The 18,685-nt window shown below is 56.0% G+C and overlaps 3 protein-coding genes and 1 non-coding gene across 8 annotated transcripts in view; 3 read left to right on the top strand and 1 right to left on the bottom strand.

The window, feature by feature from the left end:
* The first annotated feature begins 135 nt into the window (after positions 1-135).
* On the top strand, positions 136-226 carry TRNAR-UCU. The gene is given in 2 exon segments: positions 136-172; positions 191-226. It is a non-coding gene; the product is annotated as a tRNA-Arg (tRNA).
* Positions 227-1,829: 1,603 nt separating this feature from the next.
* COQ4 (coenzyme Q4) lies at positions 1,830-8,279 on the bottom strand. Its single transcript, XM_040605954.1, has 7 exons — positions 8,164-8,279; positions 7,883-8,071; positions 7,406-7,502; positions 5,609-5,711; positions 4,550-4,679; positions 3,612-3,705; positions 1,830-2,987 (listed from the first exon to the last, which is right to left on the bottom strand). The coding sequence occupies exons 1-7, from the start codon at positions 8,228-8,230 to the stop codon at positions 2,825-2,827; spliced, it is 843 nt and encodes a 280-aa protein (XP_040461888.1). The 5' UTR covers positions 8,231-8,279; the 3' UTR covers positions 1,830-2,824.
* Positions 8,268-12,626, top strand: TRUB2 (TruB pseudouridine synthase family member 2). 3 transcript variants are annotated; one of them, XM_040605951.1, is made up of 8 exons: positions 8,268-8,399; positions 8,485-8,601; positions 8,699-8,773; positions 9,515-9,576; positions 9,850-9,931; positions 10,519-10,591; positions 11,042-11,178; positions 11,959-12,626. In XM_040605951.1, exons 1-8 carry the CDS (start codon positions 8,306-8,308, stop codon positions 12,246-12,248), a joined length of 930 nt encoding a protein of 309 aa, XP_040461885.1. In that variant the 5' UTR covers positions 8,268-8,305; the 3' UTR covers positions 12,249-12,626. The 3 variants fall into 3 exon arrangements, with proteins under 3 accessions (XP_040461885.1, XP_040461886.1, XP_040461887.1); XM_040605952.1 differs by lacking the exon at positions 8,699-8,773; XM_040605953.1 differs by lacking the exon at positions 11,042-11,178 and having other exon boundaries at positions 11,959-12,095.
* A 1,932-nt stretch (positions 12,627-14,558) lies between these two features.
* The window catches only part of LOC121093519 (golgin subfamily A member 2-like), a 28,261-nt gene continuing 24,134 nt past the window's right edge, over positions 14,559-18,685 (top strand). For all 3 annotated transcript variants that reach the window (XM_040605947.1, XM_040605946.1, XM_040605948.1), the window contains exons 1-3: positions 14,559-14,683; positions 15,923-16,045; positions 16,417-16,497. In XM_040605947.1, the coding sequence (XP_040461881.1) occupies positions 14,636-14,683; positions 15,923-16,045; positions 16,417-16,497 (252 nt within the window). In that variant the 5' untranslated portion in view covers positions 14,559-14,635. The remainder of the gene's footprint in view (positions 14,684-15,922; positions 16,046-16,416; positions 16,498-18,685) is intronic.

Genomic DNA, 18,685 nt, shown 5'->3' with positions numbered 1-18,685 from the left:
GGAGCTGTAGTCCCGCCCGGCGCCACCGGCCCGGCCCCGCGGCGGCGGGTGCGGTCCTGGACAGCGGAGGCGCGCGGGGCGGGGCGCGGGGCTGCGCGGCGGTAAGAGGCGGTGAGGGCGGCGGCGCAGAGCGAGGGCTCTGTGGCGCAATGGATAGCGCATTGGACTTCTAGCGTCGGTGACGGAAGTCATTCAAAGGTTGTGGGTTCGAGTCCCACCAGAGTCGCTTTTTTTTTTGCGCCCGGACGCGGCGATGGCTCCCGGCGGTCCGCATCGGGCCGGGGGCGCCGCCGCTACCGCCGCCCCGGAGCCCGCCTGCCTCGCCGTGGAGCGCAGCCACCCCCTTTTGGGAGCGGGGCAGGCTGCAGCGCGGGAACGGGGGCGAGAGCACAGACCCCCGTGGCAAGAGGGGCTGCGGGACATGCCCACCCGGGGATTAATAAATGTGCCTCGATCCCAGCAGTTGCAGCGCGGATCGGCAGCAGCGGCACCTCCTCCAGCGGCACCGCATTCCCACACGGCCCCAGCAGCAGAGGCACAGGCTGCTGCGGGGGGCGGTGGCAGAGCTGCCACTTCTCCACAGCAAATACATCCCCCACGCAAGAAAAAGCGTTTTCCAACGGCTCGTGTCTCGGCTGCCAACACCCCTGCTCCCCCTCTGCCCCCGCCGCCTTCCTTCTCACAGGCTCCACAAGCGATGGCTGTGGTGAGCCGGAGCCACGGTGGCAGTTAAGCGATGCGTTGAGCAGATGCGGTTTGAATTTACATTATGTGCCATTCCCGTGGCGCTGGCACCAGCCACCAAGCCCCACGTGGCTGCACGAAGGCGGCACGGTCGCTGCCGGCGGCCCGAGCGCTGCATGGCCACACTCAACAGCCCAACGTGCAGCAAGATCCTCTCTCGCGGCCATTGTTTCGCAGCTTCTGGAAGTGACGAATCTTTGCTGCCCTTCAGTTTAACCACCCCAAAGCTCTGACACATTTCTGATGCAGAAAAGCATATTTCTGACCTTTTTTAGGTCAGAAACAGAGGACCTGTTTTAGGACCAAACACTTCTTTCATCTTGACCAGCGCAATAGGACAGCCCCTGCTCTGTGCACCTTACCGGCAGCTGAAGGATGTATTTATATTATATCCTTTATTATCTGCTTGGTATCACTCTGGAGGCCAAGGGGAAGCATGAGCCTTGTTTTGGAGAAAACCCCAAAGTCTGGCTGGTGGGTGTGGGGGGAGAAGTTGAAAATGGGGAGCTGGGGGGACAGGAGGGAAGCCAGTCCCTCTGTCTCGGTGCCTGCTCTTAAATGTAACCCAAATCCCAAGAGTTCTGCCAGACTCAGCCTCCTGGGTTGGAGCAACTTGGATGGAACAGCCCGGTGGCACTGTCAGTCCCTGCTCCTGCCCATCTGCTACAGCATCCCGACAGAGGCTGGGACAGGGCCGGCAAAGCCCATAGCGGGGCAATACCATGTCACCCAGCTGCCACCAAAGGACCCTAGTTAGACCACCCCCTTCCTCCCCCTGGAACCAGGATCTCTTTTGGAAGCCCCCAGCCTTGCCCCTCTCCTGCTCTGCACCCCAGTCTTCTTCTGTCTGGGCCTTCCTGCAACGACCGCCAAAAGGAGCCACCCAACAGCCCAGCACCCCCAAATCCCACCTGGAAAGATGTGGCTCTGCAGCCCATTTTGTGGCCCGGTCCCCAGCCATCATCGCACACTGCAGACAAAGCACAGCAGACCCCTGGGAGCCAAAAAGGGGTGAAGTTTCACATCAGATCGCGCCCTCGGAGGGGGAGATGAGGTGGAAGGAGGGGGGGTAACCAGCCACAAGCTCCACCATGGATTTTATTAAGCAAGAAGGAACTTCAACAGCAATGCCACACGTAAAAAGAGCCCTCAGCCTTGTGGCGCTCTGCCCTCGCATCCGACAGCTCTGCTCTCCAGCTGCTTGCAGTCTGGAGCCCTGTTTAATTAACCCAGACAGCAATCAGCTCCCAGACACAGCGCAGCCAGCCGCTGTTTCTGCACTTTCAGGATTCAGCCTCTTATTCCTGATCGCATCATTTTGTTGCCCAAGGAGGGGACAATTCCTATTGAAAACCCAGCACAATCACATGGATTTCAGCATTTTTTGATGGGAAGGGACTGCAGGGAGACACAGCAAACTGGGATTGGCTCTGGAACAGCCCATCCAGCAGGGGTAACAGCCAAAGGTATTTCCCTCCTGCTCCTGTGGGCATGTGGTCACACACTGCCTAGTTTCCAAGGCATGAGGCATATCCCATATGACCCATCAGGACACCAGTTAGGCACCAGCGCAAGATGGGATTTCACTGTCAGATACATCACACTGGCCTGTGGGCTGCCCTGTAAATCACTGGTTTAGCTCCAGTCCAGGGCAGCCGCAAGACTTTAAGCCGCGATCTTCCCAGGGAGGGTGGGAAGAGGGATGTACCTACACAGCCCTTGAGCTGCAGAAGGCCAAGACGGCAGTTTGCTCCCAGCGTTTCGGAGCATCAGTACTGAAGCGCTGCTGCCAGGGGACCCGAGAAGCCAGACCCAGTTGGCAAAGGCACAGCGGGCCTTGCCACTCCTCCACTGAATCACAAACAGCAGGGTCATGTTTTCTCATGGCACAGCAAGGTGCAACTTGGCCTCTACCAGCAGGAGGGTGCCAGCTCTCAGTAGGAGCAAACGGAGCCCTCAGGTCGGTGGCGGCTGGCAGCAGAGCCACGCTGTGCTCCTGGGCAGGAGGAGATGGAGCACGGCAGGGGACAGCTGCTGCCTGCCAACGGGGATCCCCTGTCCCCTGCCAGTACTGGAGCTGTCACACTTGAACGGCTGGGGGAGGGAAGATGCCGATCTCCTCCCGCAGAGAATCCACTGACTGCTCCCAGCGCTGCTCATAGTAGACGTTCAGGATACAGGTGGCATTGAGCCCACTCCGAACTGCCCAGGGGACCAGGTCAGTGGCCAGGACCTGCAGCTTTCTGGAACAAACAATATAGATAGGAGGTGACAGTTTTGATTTCCATGTTTTGTTTTTGATTTCCTTCTCCAAGTCCCCACTGCAGGTGGACACCAAACACATGTACGTTGTACCCTCTGCCCTTCTAGCATCCCTCCTCCTTAACTCACATGGGAAACTGAGGCACAGAAGAGGATGGTGTGTCAGGAAGGTTACAGTCAGCAGCAAACCCAAGACCAGAACTCAGGTTCTGCAGTCCCCAGACTGTGCTGGGCCACCAAAACAGATGTGCCAGGGCAGGGAATGCCCATCAGTGTGGTGAGGATCCTGCTGGCCCTCCACATGTGCCTAGCCAAGGGCAGTCAAGCCCGGGCATTGCTCCTCCTGCCTGGCACAGGAGATGCAGTGCCAGAAGCACATGAAGCATCAGGTTCTGCTTCAGTGACCAGGCAAAGCCCTGCCTCCTGCTGTCACTGCTTCCCTGGGTCATGGGGACAGAGCAGCATGTTCACACGAGGGACCCCTGACTGACTCCCCCCTGCAAACTACCAGCGTCCCCTCTCTGTCCCCAGAGGACACCAGAAAGCATCACCCAGGTTGGCGTGTCCCCAGAGCAGAGACTCCCTCCTCACCGTCTGGCACCTACCGTGCGTCAAGATGGATGGGGCCAAACACCGCTCCCAGGACACACATGGGCAGCCCCGTCTGCACAGCTTCGAACCACTTCACCACGACCTCGCCTGGGGGGAGCAGGGAGGCTGTGAGTGGGCAGGGTGCCTGGGGCAGTGGTCCCGCAATGCAGGCTGCACCCCCGGCCCCTTCCCGAGGGTGGCTGTGCACCCGCCCCTCCGCCTCCGTGGCAGCGCTTAGGAATGCTTCCTAAGGCTGGCGGTGGCCTCATCCTGTGCCAGGATGAGCCTTGTTGTGCACCACCCACCCAGGAGGGACGTCACAGGGCCCCCGGGGGAGCAGCACCCCGCAGTCGGTGCCTGGTGGGCTCGGGAAGCACCTCTCAGGCAGGCTGGCTCCCTGCGGACCTTTGGCAGTGCAGTTGCAGAAGCCTGACCCCCCCCCTGAAGCTCTCCTGTCTCGCGGCACCGGGCAGACCTTTAACAGACACTGCCAGGGCTCAGGCAAAGCCTGTGAAGGGAACTGGCACGCCGGTTCCCACAGGCTCACCAGCAAGGCTCCACCTGCGACTTGCTGTTGAGTCAGACGCAAAACGAGGGCAAAGGACACGGAGTCACACAGATCAGGAACAGCCAGGAACCCCCTGCTCCTGCCTTCGCTGGGAGCTTGCGAAACATCCTGCCCTCCCTGCCAGGCAGCAAACACCCACCCACCCACTGCCTGCACCCAGAGCTCTGGCAGAGCATCTCCCAGCAGTGGAAAGGTGACATCCTGTGGCCTCTCGGTCACCACAGAGCCAGTGATGCAGGACAGTGGTGATGCAAAACCCCCCCAGCAACCTCGGCTGTGGATTGAGGAGGCCAACCAGCCCAGCCTGCTCCATTCCTGGAAGAGGCAGCTGAGCACTGCCAGTGGGGTTGGGGAGCTCAGCCCTCCGACCACGCTACTGATCACCTAGGATGTTGGTTGGCATGCCCAGGAGCGTGTGCATCATGTCATGGATTTCCCGGTACCGCTGGATCACATACGCCAGCTCTTCATCATCAACAAACTTGGCTGGCATCCGAGTGTCTGGAGAAACCTTCTGCAAATCCAAAGAGGTTCAATTCAGCCTTTTCCACACCTCAAGTTTGTCCTGGTTTTGGCTGGGATAGAGTAATTTTCTTCCTAATAATAGCTGGTATAGTACTGCATTTTGGGTTTAGGATGAGAATAACATTGATAACTCACTGGTGTTTTAGTCGTCGCTACGCAGTGCTTATGCTAAGCCAAGGTCTTTGCAGCTCCTGATGCTGCCTGACCAGCAGGGAGGCTGGGGGGCACCAGAAACTAGGAGGGGACACAGCTGGGACAACTGACCCCGACCAGCCAAAGGGATATTCCAGACCACATCACGCAATGCTCAGCATATAAACTAGGGGGAAAGCTGGCTGGGGGGCTGCTCCTCGGGAATAGGCTGAGCATTGGTCAGTTGGTGGCAAGCAATTATTTTTCATTTGCATCACTTTTTTTTCCTTAGGTTTATTTCTCTCTTTTTCTGTTATTCTCCTTTTCATTACAATTACAATTCTTATTATTTTATTTCAATTATTAAATTGTTCTTATCTCAGCCCATGAGTTTTCTTACTTCTACCCTTCCAACTCTCTCCCCCATCCCACTGAGGGGGGGTGAGCGAGCAGCTGTGTGGGGCTGAGCTGCCGGCTGGGGTTAAACTAAATAACGTTTCTGGCCTCGTTCTTTAACGCACAGCAACATGAGGTCCCCTCCATCAGCGCAACTCGTAGCCCTCAGCGATGGGTGTCAGTGTCATTTACACAGACAAAACCCAGGGACTTCACAGCACTGGTGACAAATCCAGCATCACCCAAAACCCAGCATCTCATCCCATCTCCCCAATTCCCTCTCATTCCTGGAGGGTTCTCCACGGCTCTGATCTCCCTCTGAAGTGCGTCTGTGCTCCTGGCACAGGGGTCAGCTACAGCCAAGTGCACCCTACAAAGCCCCACACTCACGTTGTCCTCCAAGAAGCGGACGTATTCTCGGCCCAGTGAGCCATCTGGCAGCCCCCGCAGCTTGGCCATGTTCAGGGTGGAGAGACGGATGCGAGGCCGTTCCCTGAAAGCAAAACACAGGTCAGCGAGTCTCCCAGTGACACCCTCAGTAGGGGGTCCTGGGCAAAAGGAGCTCCTGGAAACACCCTACCCCCTGCCCCTGCCCTTCCTGGGCATTCTCCTTGCCGGGATCCTGCCTGCTTGCTGCAGAGATAGCACCATCCTTGTTTCTGTTGCTGAGGCTGGGACACAAATTGCTTCAAGAATCTACCTGAAGCCTTGGCAACAAAAAAGTTCTCACCTCACACCCCTGCAGCAACTCTGGTTGGAACCAGTGTCCTCTGCACCAAAATGCTGTTGCTGTGTGGGCTGCTAGCCAGGCACAGCCCCCAGGAACAGCCGGCCCCGGGGGAGCAGAGCTCTTTAGTGTCCCTGCAAAGCAACCAGAGCTTCAAAGGAACAACCCTAAAAAGTGGAGGGAATCTGTTCTAAATACAGGTTTAATTTCTCTCCTGCTCAGGCTTTCATTGCCAGCCACGTGGCTGCCATGCATGGCAAGGTCTCCTCCCTGGGTTGTTGGCAAACAGGTGCCCCACAGCCCTGGAACTAAACAAAAGCCCTTTTATTTCCATGCACAGGATAAATTTTTCCCATGATAAAAGCCCTGCAGTGGATCCAGGAGCTGCTCAGCTCTTGGCGCAGAGATGCCAGGGAGATAAGCAGGACAAGCACCAGTTTCACCCTGGCTGCTGATGCTTCCTTGTGTATTTGGTGTCAAAGGGGCCTCAGCAGCTTGTGGGGTAAAAAAAAAAAAAAAAAAAAAAAAAAAAGGATTTGTGTGCACAAATCGACCCCTGCAAATCCTTGCAATACCATGAGGCAGGGAGCAGGCGGGGCGTCCCCCTCTCCCCAGGCAGCTCCTCTGGGCCTCAGCCCCATCCTGGTGCTCCGCGTGCTTTGCTGGGTCAGCATCTGGAGCCAGGATCAGGTTGCTCTGCACAAACACATGGCAAAAGGTGGCTTTTCGCCAGGCCCTTCATGGTGTAACTCAAACGATACACAAGTGGCAGGAGTGATACATAACAAGAGGCAGGGAAAAGGCAAGCAAACTAGCAGTAAGATCTCGGTTAATAAGAGACTCATGAAATCCCTCCCGGTCCTCAGCCTTGCTGTGCTTGACAAGTCCCTGCAGACCCAGAAGCAAAAGTGATCAAGTCTTAACAAGGAAGACAAAAGGAGGCCTCATTTCACAGCTGGGGGAGATGCCACAGGTGCCAGGAAAGAAAATACAGATGTGGGGAAGGAAGAGGCAGACCAGTGGAGACGAAGACTCCGACACAAGGAGATGCAGAAGCAGGTGCAAGGCAGAAATCCACGGACATGGTGGGTTTTCATTGCTGCTCAGCATCCATGTCCGTGGATTTCTCCCTGCGCTTGCTGCTACATTGCCTTGAGCTGGCACCTGCCAGTTCCAGCAGCGAAGCATAACAGACAGACAGCAGCACCCGCAGCAGGCTGGGCCCAGCGCCTGCTGGGCTCTTGCCCTTTGACTTCCCGCTGGCCTCTTGGGATCATTAAAAATACAGTAAAATGAACAATCTGGAGGGTCAGAGCTAACAAAATGCCTGTGCTGCTTTCAAGCTGGGGAGGCAGGGATCTCCCTTCATGGGGCCCAAGGAACGTGCTTGCCCTCGTGTCTCCCCCCCCCCCACGTGGCAAGGGATGCAGAGGGATGCAGAGGGATGCAGAGGGACGCACTGGAGGATGCGGTAACCTTCAGGGTGCTGTTTCATCTTGTCTCGCAGTTTGGGCAGGGCAAAGCAGCCTGTGGTCTCCCCAAGGACTGCCACCATGTCTGAAAGAGAGACCAGAGGGTGACACCAGGGCGGTTTTGGCTGCACCCGGCTGCCCTCGGTTGGCAGGCGAGGGAGCGGGGCAGAAAGCCTTCAGCCGGGAGCAGGCAGGGAGCCCATAGACCCCAGGGATCTTCAGCCTCGGAGCTGCTCTGCCCCAGTGCCGCCGTGGGGGCCCGGGATGCAGGAGCAGGCACGAGGCCCTGGGGACAAGCAGAGGGGCCTGGGTGGCACGGTGGGTCGGGAGCCGCTGGGCTTTGCCGGGGGGTCCCCACGGCCTCTCTCCCGCAGCCCCCTGCCCGCGCCAGATCTCAGCCCTGCGCTGGCCCCGTTACCGAGGGTCGCACCCGACAGCAGGAGACGTGGGGCCCGCCCGGCTCACCGTGCCTGTAGGGGTCGGCGAGGGCCACGAGCGCCGAGCCAGCGGCCAGCAGCGCCTTCTGCAGCGGGCTGGTGGGGATGTGCCCGGGGTACAGCCGGTAGTACCCTTCCTCCTCCTCCTCCTCCTCCTCCTCCTCCCTGCCGCGTCCATCCCGGGCCCGCGGCTCGCTGCGGCTCAGCCAGGCGCTGCCTGCGGGGAGCAGGGGCTCAGGCACCGGCCCGACGGGCCCCGGTGCCCACGGCCCGGGCGCCCCTGGGGCTGCCCGCGAAGGCGGCACTTGCCTGGGGAAGCGGGACCCGCCCGGAGCAGCGAGACCCCCGCCCGCCGCAGCAGCCGCAACGGCAGCATGGCCCTCCTCGCTCGGGCACCGGCGACTGCCCCGGAAGCGCGCGGCGGGGCGGGGCGGGGCGCAGCGGGGCCGCCATGGCGGGGCCTAGCGGGCTCTTCGCCGTCTACAAGCCGCCGGGAGTGGCGTGGGGCCGCGTCCGTGATGCACTGGAGACGCGGCTGCTGCGCGGTGAGCGCGGGCGGGGGCCGGCGGCGGGACCCCCCAACCCCCCCGGGGCTGCCGCCTCCCGCTGATCGCCCCCGTTCTCTTGCAGAGCTGAACGCGGCGCCGGGCCGCCCCCCGCGGCACCACGTGCGCTTCCTGCCGGCGCCCGCCGGGGCCCCGGGGCTGGTGGCCGCCAGGGTGCCGCTGCTGGCCGACCACCCCCTCGGTAAGGGCCGCGCCGGGGCCGGGGCCGGGGCCGGGACCGGCGGGGGGAGCCCCCGCGGCGGGCGAGCGGACCGGCCCCGGCGCTGTCTCTGTTGCAGTGCGAGGGCCGCGGCTCGGGCGGCTGAGGATCGGCGCGGGCCACCGGCTGGACGCGAAGGCCTCGGGAGTCCTCGGTGGGTGCGGGGGGCGGCCGGGCGGGGGGTGCGGGAGGGCCGGGCAGGGGCACCCGTGCCGGAACACCGAAGAAACGATCCAAGGAGGCGCAGGCCGGGCCGGAGATCCCCCCGACCCCGGCAGACGCGGCTCTGCTGCGCGCCCGCGATGGCCGGTACTGCTCCCCGATGGCTGGTGCTGCTCCCCGATGGCTGGTGCTGTGCCCCCCCGATGGCCGGTGCTGCTCCCCGATGGCTGGTGCTGTGCCCCCCCCATGGCCGGTGCTGCTCCCCGATGGCTGGTGCTGTGCCCCCCCGATGGCCGGTACTGCTCCCCGATGGCTGGTGCTGTGCCCCCCCGATGGCCGGTGCTGCTCCCCGATGGCTGGTGCTGTGCCCCCCCGATGGCCAGTACTGCTCCCCGATGGCTGGTGCTGTGCCCCCCATGGCCGGTACTGCTCCCCGATGGCTGGTGCTGTGCCCCCCATGGCCGGTGGTCTGCCCAGTAGCCCCCCTGCCAGGGTGGGCACCGCGAAGCGCTCGCCCTGCAAGGCCCCGTGGGAAAGTCCTGGGGGAACCCATGAGCTGGAATGACAGGCAGCCCCCTGGGGGTCTCGGGGGTCCCCCTGCCCTGTCCAGATGTGGCTCCCGATGAGAGCAGGCCCTGGCCAGGGTGAACGGGGGGAGCGTGCAGTGTGGGTAACTGCGTGCCAGGACCTTTCCACGTGGCTGAGTAACGGGTTCCTGTCTTGTTTGTTCCAGTTCTGGGCATGGGCCACGGGAACAGGCTGCTCACCGACTGGTACAACTGCCACCTCACCAGGGTAGGTGCCCCGGGATACTCGAGCACAGTCACACACAGGTTCCTGCCCCATCGCCCCGGCATGGCCCCATGATGGTCATCCACGATGTTCTTGAGAGCTTGCCAGGATCCGGAATGTCACCCTTCACGCCAGCACGCGGCCGTGCGAGTGGAGGCTGCCGCTGTCCTGTGCAGCGCTGTCGTGGCCCACACCTCACAGCTGCGTGGCAGAATACTGCTGTGCAATTGCTTGGTGTATTTCTGTGATAAATTGCACCCTTTGCTCTCCTTCAAGGTTTACACTGTTGGTGGGCTGTTTGGTAAAGCCACTGATGACTTCTCAGACACAGGGAACCTAGTAGAGAAGACAACGTTTGGTAAGAAACTGAATCGATGTGTTTTTTTTTTTTTTTTTTTTAAAAACCCCAAAACCAGAACACCAAAGAAACAGCATGCCAGCTGTGAAGTGCTGAACCAGGTAAGCTGCGCAATGATAAACGGCACACTACATGCTTTCTAGTTGTTATTTTTACACCACGTGCAATCCTGATGTTGTAGCCCACCTGCTCTGAATAGAACCACCAGGCACACACAAAGCCTGTGTGAGTTCCGACCACAGCGGTTGCTGCCGAATGGGTGGGACCCAGATTGCTCCTTAGAGGTAGCAGTTAGAAGCTTTCATTCAACGAAACTCTGCAAACACCCGATAAGAGAAACCGGAGCCAACATCTTGGAAGCAATTAAGTGAAATAATCCTTCCCTTCAGTGCTGTGCCGTTCGGTGCATTGCCATGGTACAGCCGGGAGAAGCGACTCTGCTCAAGCCGCCTGTTGGCGCTTCTCGTCAGCCCGTTGGGGTGTGACTGCCAAAGGGACCGGCGCGTCCTGGCAGCACACTTCGGGCTGCTGTCTCTTTCTGCTTTCAGGATGGATAATTGAGACTGTTTCTACCTCAATACTTGCAGATCATATCACAAGGGAGAAGCTGGAACGGATTCTTGCCGTCATTCAAGGAACAAATCACAAGGCCCTGCTAATGTAGGTACCCAGTGGGGAAATGCAACTGACTTGCTCTGCCTGCCATGTGCTGGTCTTTACAACAAATTAGACTATTTTGTTTGCTGTAATCGAGCTTTAGAGCTGAGAGTGGTAGACCAGCATAGAGAGAAGCTACTCAGTGCTCTGTAATCTGGTGAGACAGTGCTGTTAAGTGTCCTTCTTGTGTCCTAAAATATCCAGCTATTTTAGGACCTATTAGCTACATTAGGGTCTACAAAAAACTCTTGTAGACGTGACCAAGTACCTGCCTCCCAAACAGTGCTACTCTACTGACAGTACGCAGACCATTAAGATGTACGCAAATACTCAACACATATGCAGTTTTAAGGATAAAAATCACAACTTTGCCTTATTGGGGGCAGAGAGGTTTTGAATCCCATTGGAGAGAAGAACTAAATGTGTGTGCTGCTCCCTTTTTTCTTTTTCCAGGCATTCTCACATTGATATGAAAACACAAGAGGCATATGAGCTGGCTGTCAAAGGCTTGATTCGCCCCATGGGAAAAAGCCCCCCGATAATCACAGCAGTCCGATGCCTCCAGTTCGCACCTCCAGAATTTCAGCTAGGTAGGACTGGTACAAAATGTACCAGGGAAGTCTGGGCATATGTTACGGCCAGTCAGTCAGTAAACATCAGTTTCTTATTTGTGATTTAATGCAAAAAGAGTTGGTGGGAGCTGTGTACGAGCTCATAACTGGTAGCCCCTGCAGGAAATGTAGTGATGTGTAGTTTCCAAAGTCACGAAAGCATCTCCTCGTTAGATAACTTTTCAGTGCAGTCGAAGGATTTTTTTTTTTTGGTAGGGCAAGATCTGGAACCCTCACAGTGCTGAAGCTGCTATATAGTACATCAAGCCAGCTGTGCACCTAGCTCATAGGTTTTTCCCTGCCAGTTCCAGATCCAAGACTGAGGCAAGAAAATTTGCATAACGAATACCTGTGGGGCAAAAGTCTTCCTTATCCTAATGTTTCAGTGTAATACACTTCAGTGTTGGGTGATTTGTTCTTTTCTTGACGTGTGTTTTGCTTTCCTGCAGCCAGTCTCCCACTCCTCATAAAATATATCTTATTAAAAAGGTCCCTTTTCTTATTCCCTTTGAATACCTAAATTCCTACACCACTCTCCTGTATCTATGGGTTTGTTTTCTAAAACAGTGACTCTGGGAGGGGCTAGGGCACCCTGCAGTACTCCAGAAAATCATAATCCACCCATGCTGTATCTTAAATAGTCTCTTCTACCAAACCAGTTCCTTCAGTGTAACTGTAAGTGATGTCTGGGTTTACAGACAAGGTCTGAGTTTGTGTCAACACTTCGTTTCCTCTGAAACAATCTCTCTGTCCTTCTAGAAATGCACTGTTTGCATGAGACTCAGCAGTACCTCCGAAGAATAGTTCATGAGATTGGTCTGGAGCTGAAATCATGTGCCGTGTGCACGCAAGTGCGAAGAATACGCGACGGTGTTTTCACGCTGGATGATGCTCTCCTGAGGAGCCAGTGGAACCTGCAGAGTATACAGAATGCGATTTGGAACTGTCAGCTTAAAGTGACAACAGAGTTAGAGAAAACACTAGGCCATCAAGGTAAAAGTCATCTTCATAAGATGGACGTGGACATGGCCCACGCTGCAGACAGCTGAGCATGTGGCAATCTCTGCAGCACAAGAACACAGCTCATGCTGACAGCATGGCGTACAGCAGAAGGAAAGAGGTTAACTGCAGTTCACTTCCACCCTTTCCTTGAGATGACTTTAATCAGAAAGGCATTTTTTTCAGTGACAAGCTGTATAATTTTTTCTAAAGCACCGCAAACGGTTCATTAACAGGAGCTGGCTGTGCCAAAATTCCTCTTGACTTTGGGAACATGTGGTTGCTAAGGGATAGAAAAACCCATCCCCAAATTGTTTAGCAGCAGGAACTAGACAGCGTCTTAGAGAGCTGTATTCCCTTGGTTGCATGGATTTGTTTGTTCCTTGCAACTGGCAGCATAACCCATCCACTACATGGATTTTATTTTCCCTCTGTTGTCCTAGAGTATTTTCGCTCCATTAACCCTGCTTTCAGGCACGCTAAGAGTTCAAAATCAGACTGAAAAGGGGATGTGCAGGAGATAACATCTTACACAAAGCAATGCAAGGAAACGGTTATAACCAGAGTAGGCGTGTGTGAGGAGGAAAGAGAAACTTTCTCCTGTGAAGCTGCAGGTGAGGTTTGGGTGGGGCACGATGGGCCAGTCAGGTGTCACCCGAGCAGCGGGCAGTGCCGGCTCTCGAAACAGGGTGCAGGCACTGCAAGGTGGCACCTGCTGCTCAAGTCACTGCGGAAAAAGCAGAGCTGCCTGGCCCGACAGGGCACAGAGATGGGCTGCAGCCCGGCAACGTGCTGCAACTGGTTCAGCTCGGCGATGTACCGGAGGCCAGCAATATGCCAGAGCACGGCGATTGGCTGAGCCTGGCGGGGCGCTATGAGCTGCAGATGGTTCAGCCCGGCGATGAGTCGCAGCTCGGTGATGAGGTGAGGCACGGCGACGTGCCACAGTCCAGCGACAAGCTGCAGCCCAGATATGAGCTGCAGCCCGGCGATGTGTTGGACCGGTTCAGCCCGGCTATGTGCCGGAGCCTTTTCAGCATGGCGATGTGTCAGAACCAGGCGATTTGCCGGAGTCTGGCGATGAGCTGGGCCTGGCAGGACACGACGAGCCGCAGCCCAGCAATGCGCTGCAGCCCAGCGATGTGCTGGAGTCGGTTCAGCCAGGCGATGAGCCAGAGCGGGTTCAGCCCAGTGATGTGCCAGAGCCTTTTCAGCCCGGCGATGTGCTGGAGCCTGGCAATGGGCTGGGCCCGGCGGGGTGCAACGAGCCGCAGCCGGTTCAGCCCGGTGACGAGCTGCAGCCCGGCCATGAGCCGCAGTCTGGCAATGTGGTGGGGCACGGCAATGGACCGAGCCCTGTTGCAGAGGCGCTGTCTACTCTGGAGTCCTGGAGGAGTTGCTACAACAAAGTAGTAAAAGGACAAGAGTGACCTTGAACTGTAAAAGCTGCCTGATATCCTAAAGATCACGGAGACAAAGCTAGCAGAATGTCAGGACCAGCTTCAGAGTTACAAGAAGAAGAGCATGGACCTGTCTGCTGTGATTACAGATCTCCGTCAGCAGGTAAGGGACTGGAAGAAAGTACCTGCAGCACTGCAATCCAAAAGCCTGAGACCAAGAATTTCTAATCACAGGAAGGGAGAGATGCAGGAGCGGGTGGGAAATTAGGACCATGCGTGGCAATCAGCTGAGGGGAATGTGCTGGAGCTTGTAGGTCATGAACCCTGGGAGGACAAGGAGTGTGAATACACAAAACAATTAACATGATGAGTCATGCTGAGAGAGCATAGGGGAGTGGGGGATGGATGGCCCCAAGGATGGCACAAAGGAAAGGTAACACCTTGCTGTTAATTGGTGGTAGTTAACCACCCTATCGGGGATTGCCTAGTATGCAATGCTTAGCTTAAAGAACCAAACTGTTTAAAATGCGCAGCTTCTGAAAGTATGTATAACCTCGTGTTTCTGTACAATAAATTACCATTTGCTTGCATCAAGCTGCGTTCCGTCTCTCCGTCGCAGCAGAGCCCGTTGGGGCTCGGCGATGGGGCAGGCCACCAGGACGGTAGCGCAGGCTGGGTGGGACCTGGCGGCTGCGGCCGGTGGTGACAGGCCAGTCAGGTGTCTCCCAACTGCGGGCTCCAACATGGGGAGCAGGCACTGCAAGGTGGCACCTGCTCCTCAAGTGAACGAGGGAAAAGCTGAGCTGCCGGGCCCGGCGGGGCACGGAGAAGGGCTGCAGCCGGGCCACGAGCCCCGGCCGGTGGGGCCCGGCCACGAGCCACAGCCCGGCGCCCTGCCGGAGCGGGCGGAGCCCGGCGATGAGGCGGAGCCCGGCGATGGGCCGGGCCTCCAGGGCGGCAGCGCAGGCCGGGCGGGCCCTGGCTGCTGCTCCCTCCTCCAGTAGAGGAAGCTGACGTGGCTCTGGCGCGGGGCGGATATGGCGGACAGCAGCAGGCAGAGCAGGCTGGCGGCGGCCAAGAAGAAGGTGAGGGGCGGCGGGGGCCGGGCTAGGCCAGGCCGGGCCGGCGATACCGCGTTGCGCGGTCGCCGCGTGGAGCGGAGCGGGGCCGCCGAGCCGAGCCGGGCGTACCCGAGGGGTGCGGGCCCGGCCCGGTCGCTGCCGTACCGCTCGCTGCGGGCCGTGCTGCGGAGGCGCTGCCGGTAGCCCCCGGTGTCCGGCGCTGGGGCCGAACTTCCTGGCTGGCGGCCGCCCTTGGCCCGGGGGAGGCGGCTGGGAGAAGGCCGCGCCTGGGCCGCTGAGGCCGTGGGTCTGCGGGGTTCGGTTTGGCGGTTTCCCCTCCCGCTGGCCTCCCCCACACCCTTTTTTTGGGTTTTTTGGTCTCATTTTACTGATTTCCCCGCCTTGATTTTCTCCCCGGCCGGCCGCGGCAGCGGCGTATGCGAAAGTCCTAGGTAGGGGAAGGTGTCCTGGAGCGGTTCAGACTTCCATTTTGGAATTCTGCCAATAATGGGTCCTTCTTTCCCCACCTGGAGGCCGGCGCGGCCCGGGCTGCGGGCTGGGGAAAGGGGCAGTTGACCAAACTGCCTGGGGCTCGCTTGGCTGGGGGCTTCACCCTGCCGGAGCACAAACGATTCAGCTCGGAAGACCTAGCCGAATTCAAGCGAATGGCTTATCAGACTAGCTTCTCCTGGGTGAAGTGGGTGTGATTGAAAAATCCGTTGTAGGTTGCTTCTCCCCTTAGTTCACAGTTACTACGCTGCTTGTATTAACATGGCATTTGTCTGTAAGGATTGTACTTTTCCTTCTCAAAGTCTTTCACAGAGTGGGAGATCTTACTGTCAGGCGTTGATGTTTCACTTAACGTTCAGATTTAATTGCCCTTTATTCATTTTTCCTCAATGCTCTTAGTTATAACGCTAAAAAAAACCCACCCCAAGACACTTCTTTTCATCTCCTTTTAGTTGCAGGATGGAGTATCAAGTCGTTTCCCCAAAACTCTTAGCTGTATGCAAAAGTGGAACGTTTGCAGCTCTGAGCCTCTTGTCGTAAACTCATCACATTAGATCTTACTTTAGCCTTTTTTTTGGACGTGTTTTGATTTTTATTTTTCTTCCCCCCGGGTGACAAACTCATTGAAGAGCATTTCTCTTGTCCTTACACTTGGTCTTTTTGCCCAGTGGAGTTGGGGCTGGGGGGTTGACGTCGTTCTCACAGAAGGCATATTCTGTTTGGATTACAGATTCTTATTATTATTTTTCACAGCTGAAGGAGTATCAGCAGAAAAATAGCCCTGGAATAGCTGCAGGAACTAAGAAAAAACGCAAAACTAAAGATGACTGTCGGCCCGAGACTCCCACGGGCGATGACCAGCAGCCTCCAGAGAATGTGAGTGCCTCGGTCTTTGTCCCAGATCATTTGCTACCTCCTTGTTCTCTGGTTTTCTGAACAACGTGACTAGAGCCGGGAAATGGTTATGCGGGTGTAATAAATGACTGGCGCAGCTGCCTGTATCGCCAGCACGCGAAGCGTGCCACAATAGTTAGCAGCTACCGCTACTGGAAGGTGCACACTAGAGTCCAGGGTACGTGCCAAAGCCGTGTGGGATCATGCAGTGCTGTCACGCAGCCCTGGGTGTGCCCAGAGCTGCTGCTTTGAGGTGCGTGCTCCTGCCCAGCTGGTTTCTTTGGCTCCCCTCGATTGACACTTTCTCTCTGTCCTTTTCTGAGCCGTTTCCCCTTTTCTTTCACCTCCTTCAGATTCAGAACATTCTGAAGGTGCTGGTGTCAGACCTGAACCGCTCCAATGGGGTAGCCATACCCTCATTGGACAAGAGGAAGGTGAGGCAGTGCTCGTGTCCCTCGCAGTGACTCGCTCTCCCTACTGCATGCTTCAGGTTCTGTTTACACTGACCTTGATTTCTTGGGTGGAGCCTTGTCCTGACATACCCGCTGTCAGTTGCTTGAGTTCTGTTGCTGTTTTTATTAACATGGAGCTAGTTGTTAGCATGCGTTTCCATTGCTCGTAAAGTGCTTGCGCCCTTCTGGTTTGTGTCAAACTTAACGTGTGAAAAAGTGAACCTTGTCAAAACCTCTTCCTTGAGACAGCTGAGCTTTGAGGAAAAGGAGGAATGTGGGGTGAGGCAATAAACTACCTGAACTGCTGAGGACAACTGCAGTAGGGAGAGGTAGTGTTTTCTTAGTCTGTATTTCTCCCGCTGTGCGTGTCGTTGCTGTATTTCCTAGGGCCTTGTTTCGGAAGGGTATGACTCTGCTGATCTCCAGGCAAGCAGCTGCCCTGAGTAAGCTGTCTAGTTATTCCTGCCAAGCCATGTTACAGCAGGTGATGAAACTTGCGCAGGGGATGTACAGTCTGGCAAGTTCCAGTACTGGGTTTGAATAGGTTTAGGCAGGAAGTCAGATCCTTTGAGTCAAGCGTTTACAGGCTTTAGCGTCTTCATGTTGCCAGGCTTCTGAAGAGGAAAGGGCAGGAACTATGCCAATAAGCAATAGAAACGTGTTCAGGCACAAACATAAAACCCCAGCCTTTTTAAAAAAAATTCTTTTCAGGCAGTTTATTTAAATGTAAGGCTTGATCAAATTGTGATAGAAGCTCAGGGAGGTCACATTTGGTAGCCCAGAATTGTCTTCCACTGTTGCTGTAGCAAAGCTCTGATTTTCATTCCACTTGCATCATTTTGGTAGCTTATTTTCCTACCATTGTTTCAGTTCAGTTGTCGTAAAGTAGCTCCTATTTACTACATATCCGTGCGTCTTTTATCAATAAGCGTAACTATAGTAATCACCAGGGGTACCAGTTAGATGCAGTGAAACCTGCAAGACGGAATGGAGTTCACTCCGGTTTGCCTTTGTATTCCTTTTCTCCTTTTTTTGTGGGATAATACAGCAGCCGTTCTGTCCAGCAGACAGAGTGAAAAGCTGGAAGTCCCTCCAGCTGGAGCTTGTATGTGTAGGTTGCGTACCGGTAGAACCTGAGTGACGTGACATACTGTTAGCTCTGAGGGTGATGTGCCTGCCTAGCATCAGAAAGCATGTATTTTGACTGGAGTTTTGTTCGTGTCACGGGGATTATTTTCAGTGAATGCTCGTAAGCTCAGTTTGAGTTAGACCTCAGAGAAAGAGGCTGGTTTCACACCGGAGGATGAGATGAAGATGGGTGGTCCAGTGCTGTTGCTGAGCTGGCATTTGGTCTTGCGGTGAAGGCCTACCTGGGTCTGCACTTTTAGTCCTGTTCTGAAAAAGGAGAATTATGTTCCTTCTTGTTTTCCCAGGTTTTTCCCCGCTCTCGTTTTCTCAGCACAGAGAGATACATTTTGATCTGATTGGCTGTTATGTGGACCGTTGTGTCTGGGGTTTCAGAAGTAATTTGAAAACTGATCGTGAATTGCAATATGGCATGAAAGATTTCTTTTTCCAGTTGCCGTCTCGTACAAATCCTGCGTCAGGAAAATGCTGTTCAGAAGTTCACTTGACGCTAATAGGGCAGAAAAGCTGATTGTTGGCACGAGCTTCTGCTGCCATTGGTGTCTTAATGCGAGGCAGACCCTTCCCATCTCAGCCACTTCAGCTTTCTTGGCTGTGAAACACAGAAAGCCCAGCAAAACGGGACTCCGTGTGCGAAAGCAAATGGATCAAGCATGGCGTGCCAAGCTGAGCAGAATTACTAACTTGTTTTTGCTATGTTATTAGAACCGCACGATGCGTAATTTCCCGAGAAGTGTCTTGTTCCTAATTCTCTCTGTTTCCAACAAATCCAGCTGTTCAAATAGTTTATTGAGTTGTTGGGTTTTTTTTAAAATTTATTTCAAAACTGATGGTGGAGGAAGAAGGAAGGTCTTGTGATTAAGGCACATTACTGTTTTTTGCATCTTGAAGCATTAAGCAAACAGAATGTCTGGACCAGAAGAAATGAAGGAAACATTTTTGACATGTACTGGTGAAGGCATTCCTCTTGTCCATCTGATGTTTGCAAAGTTCAGCATTTCCCGGTGTACCCCGTGACCCCCCT

This window comes from Falco naumanni, chromosome 9, assembly GCF_017639655.2.
Source record: "Falco naumanni isolate bFalNau1 chromosome 9, bFalNau1.pat, whole genome shotgun sequence".
Taxonomy (NCBI): domain Eukaryota; kingdom Metazoa; phylum Chordata; class Aves; order Falconiformes; family Falconidae; genus Falco; species Falco naumanni.
Note: the sequence above shows the minus strand (reverse complement) of the source record. Positions and strands in the feature narration are given on the sequence as shown.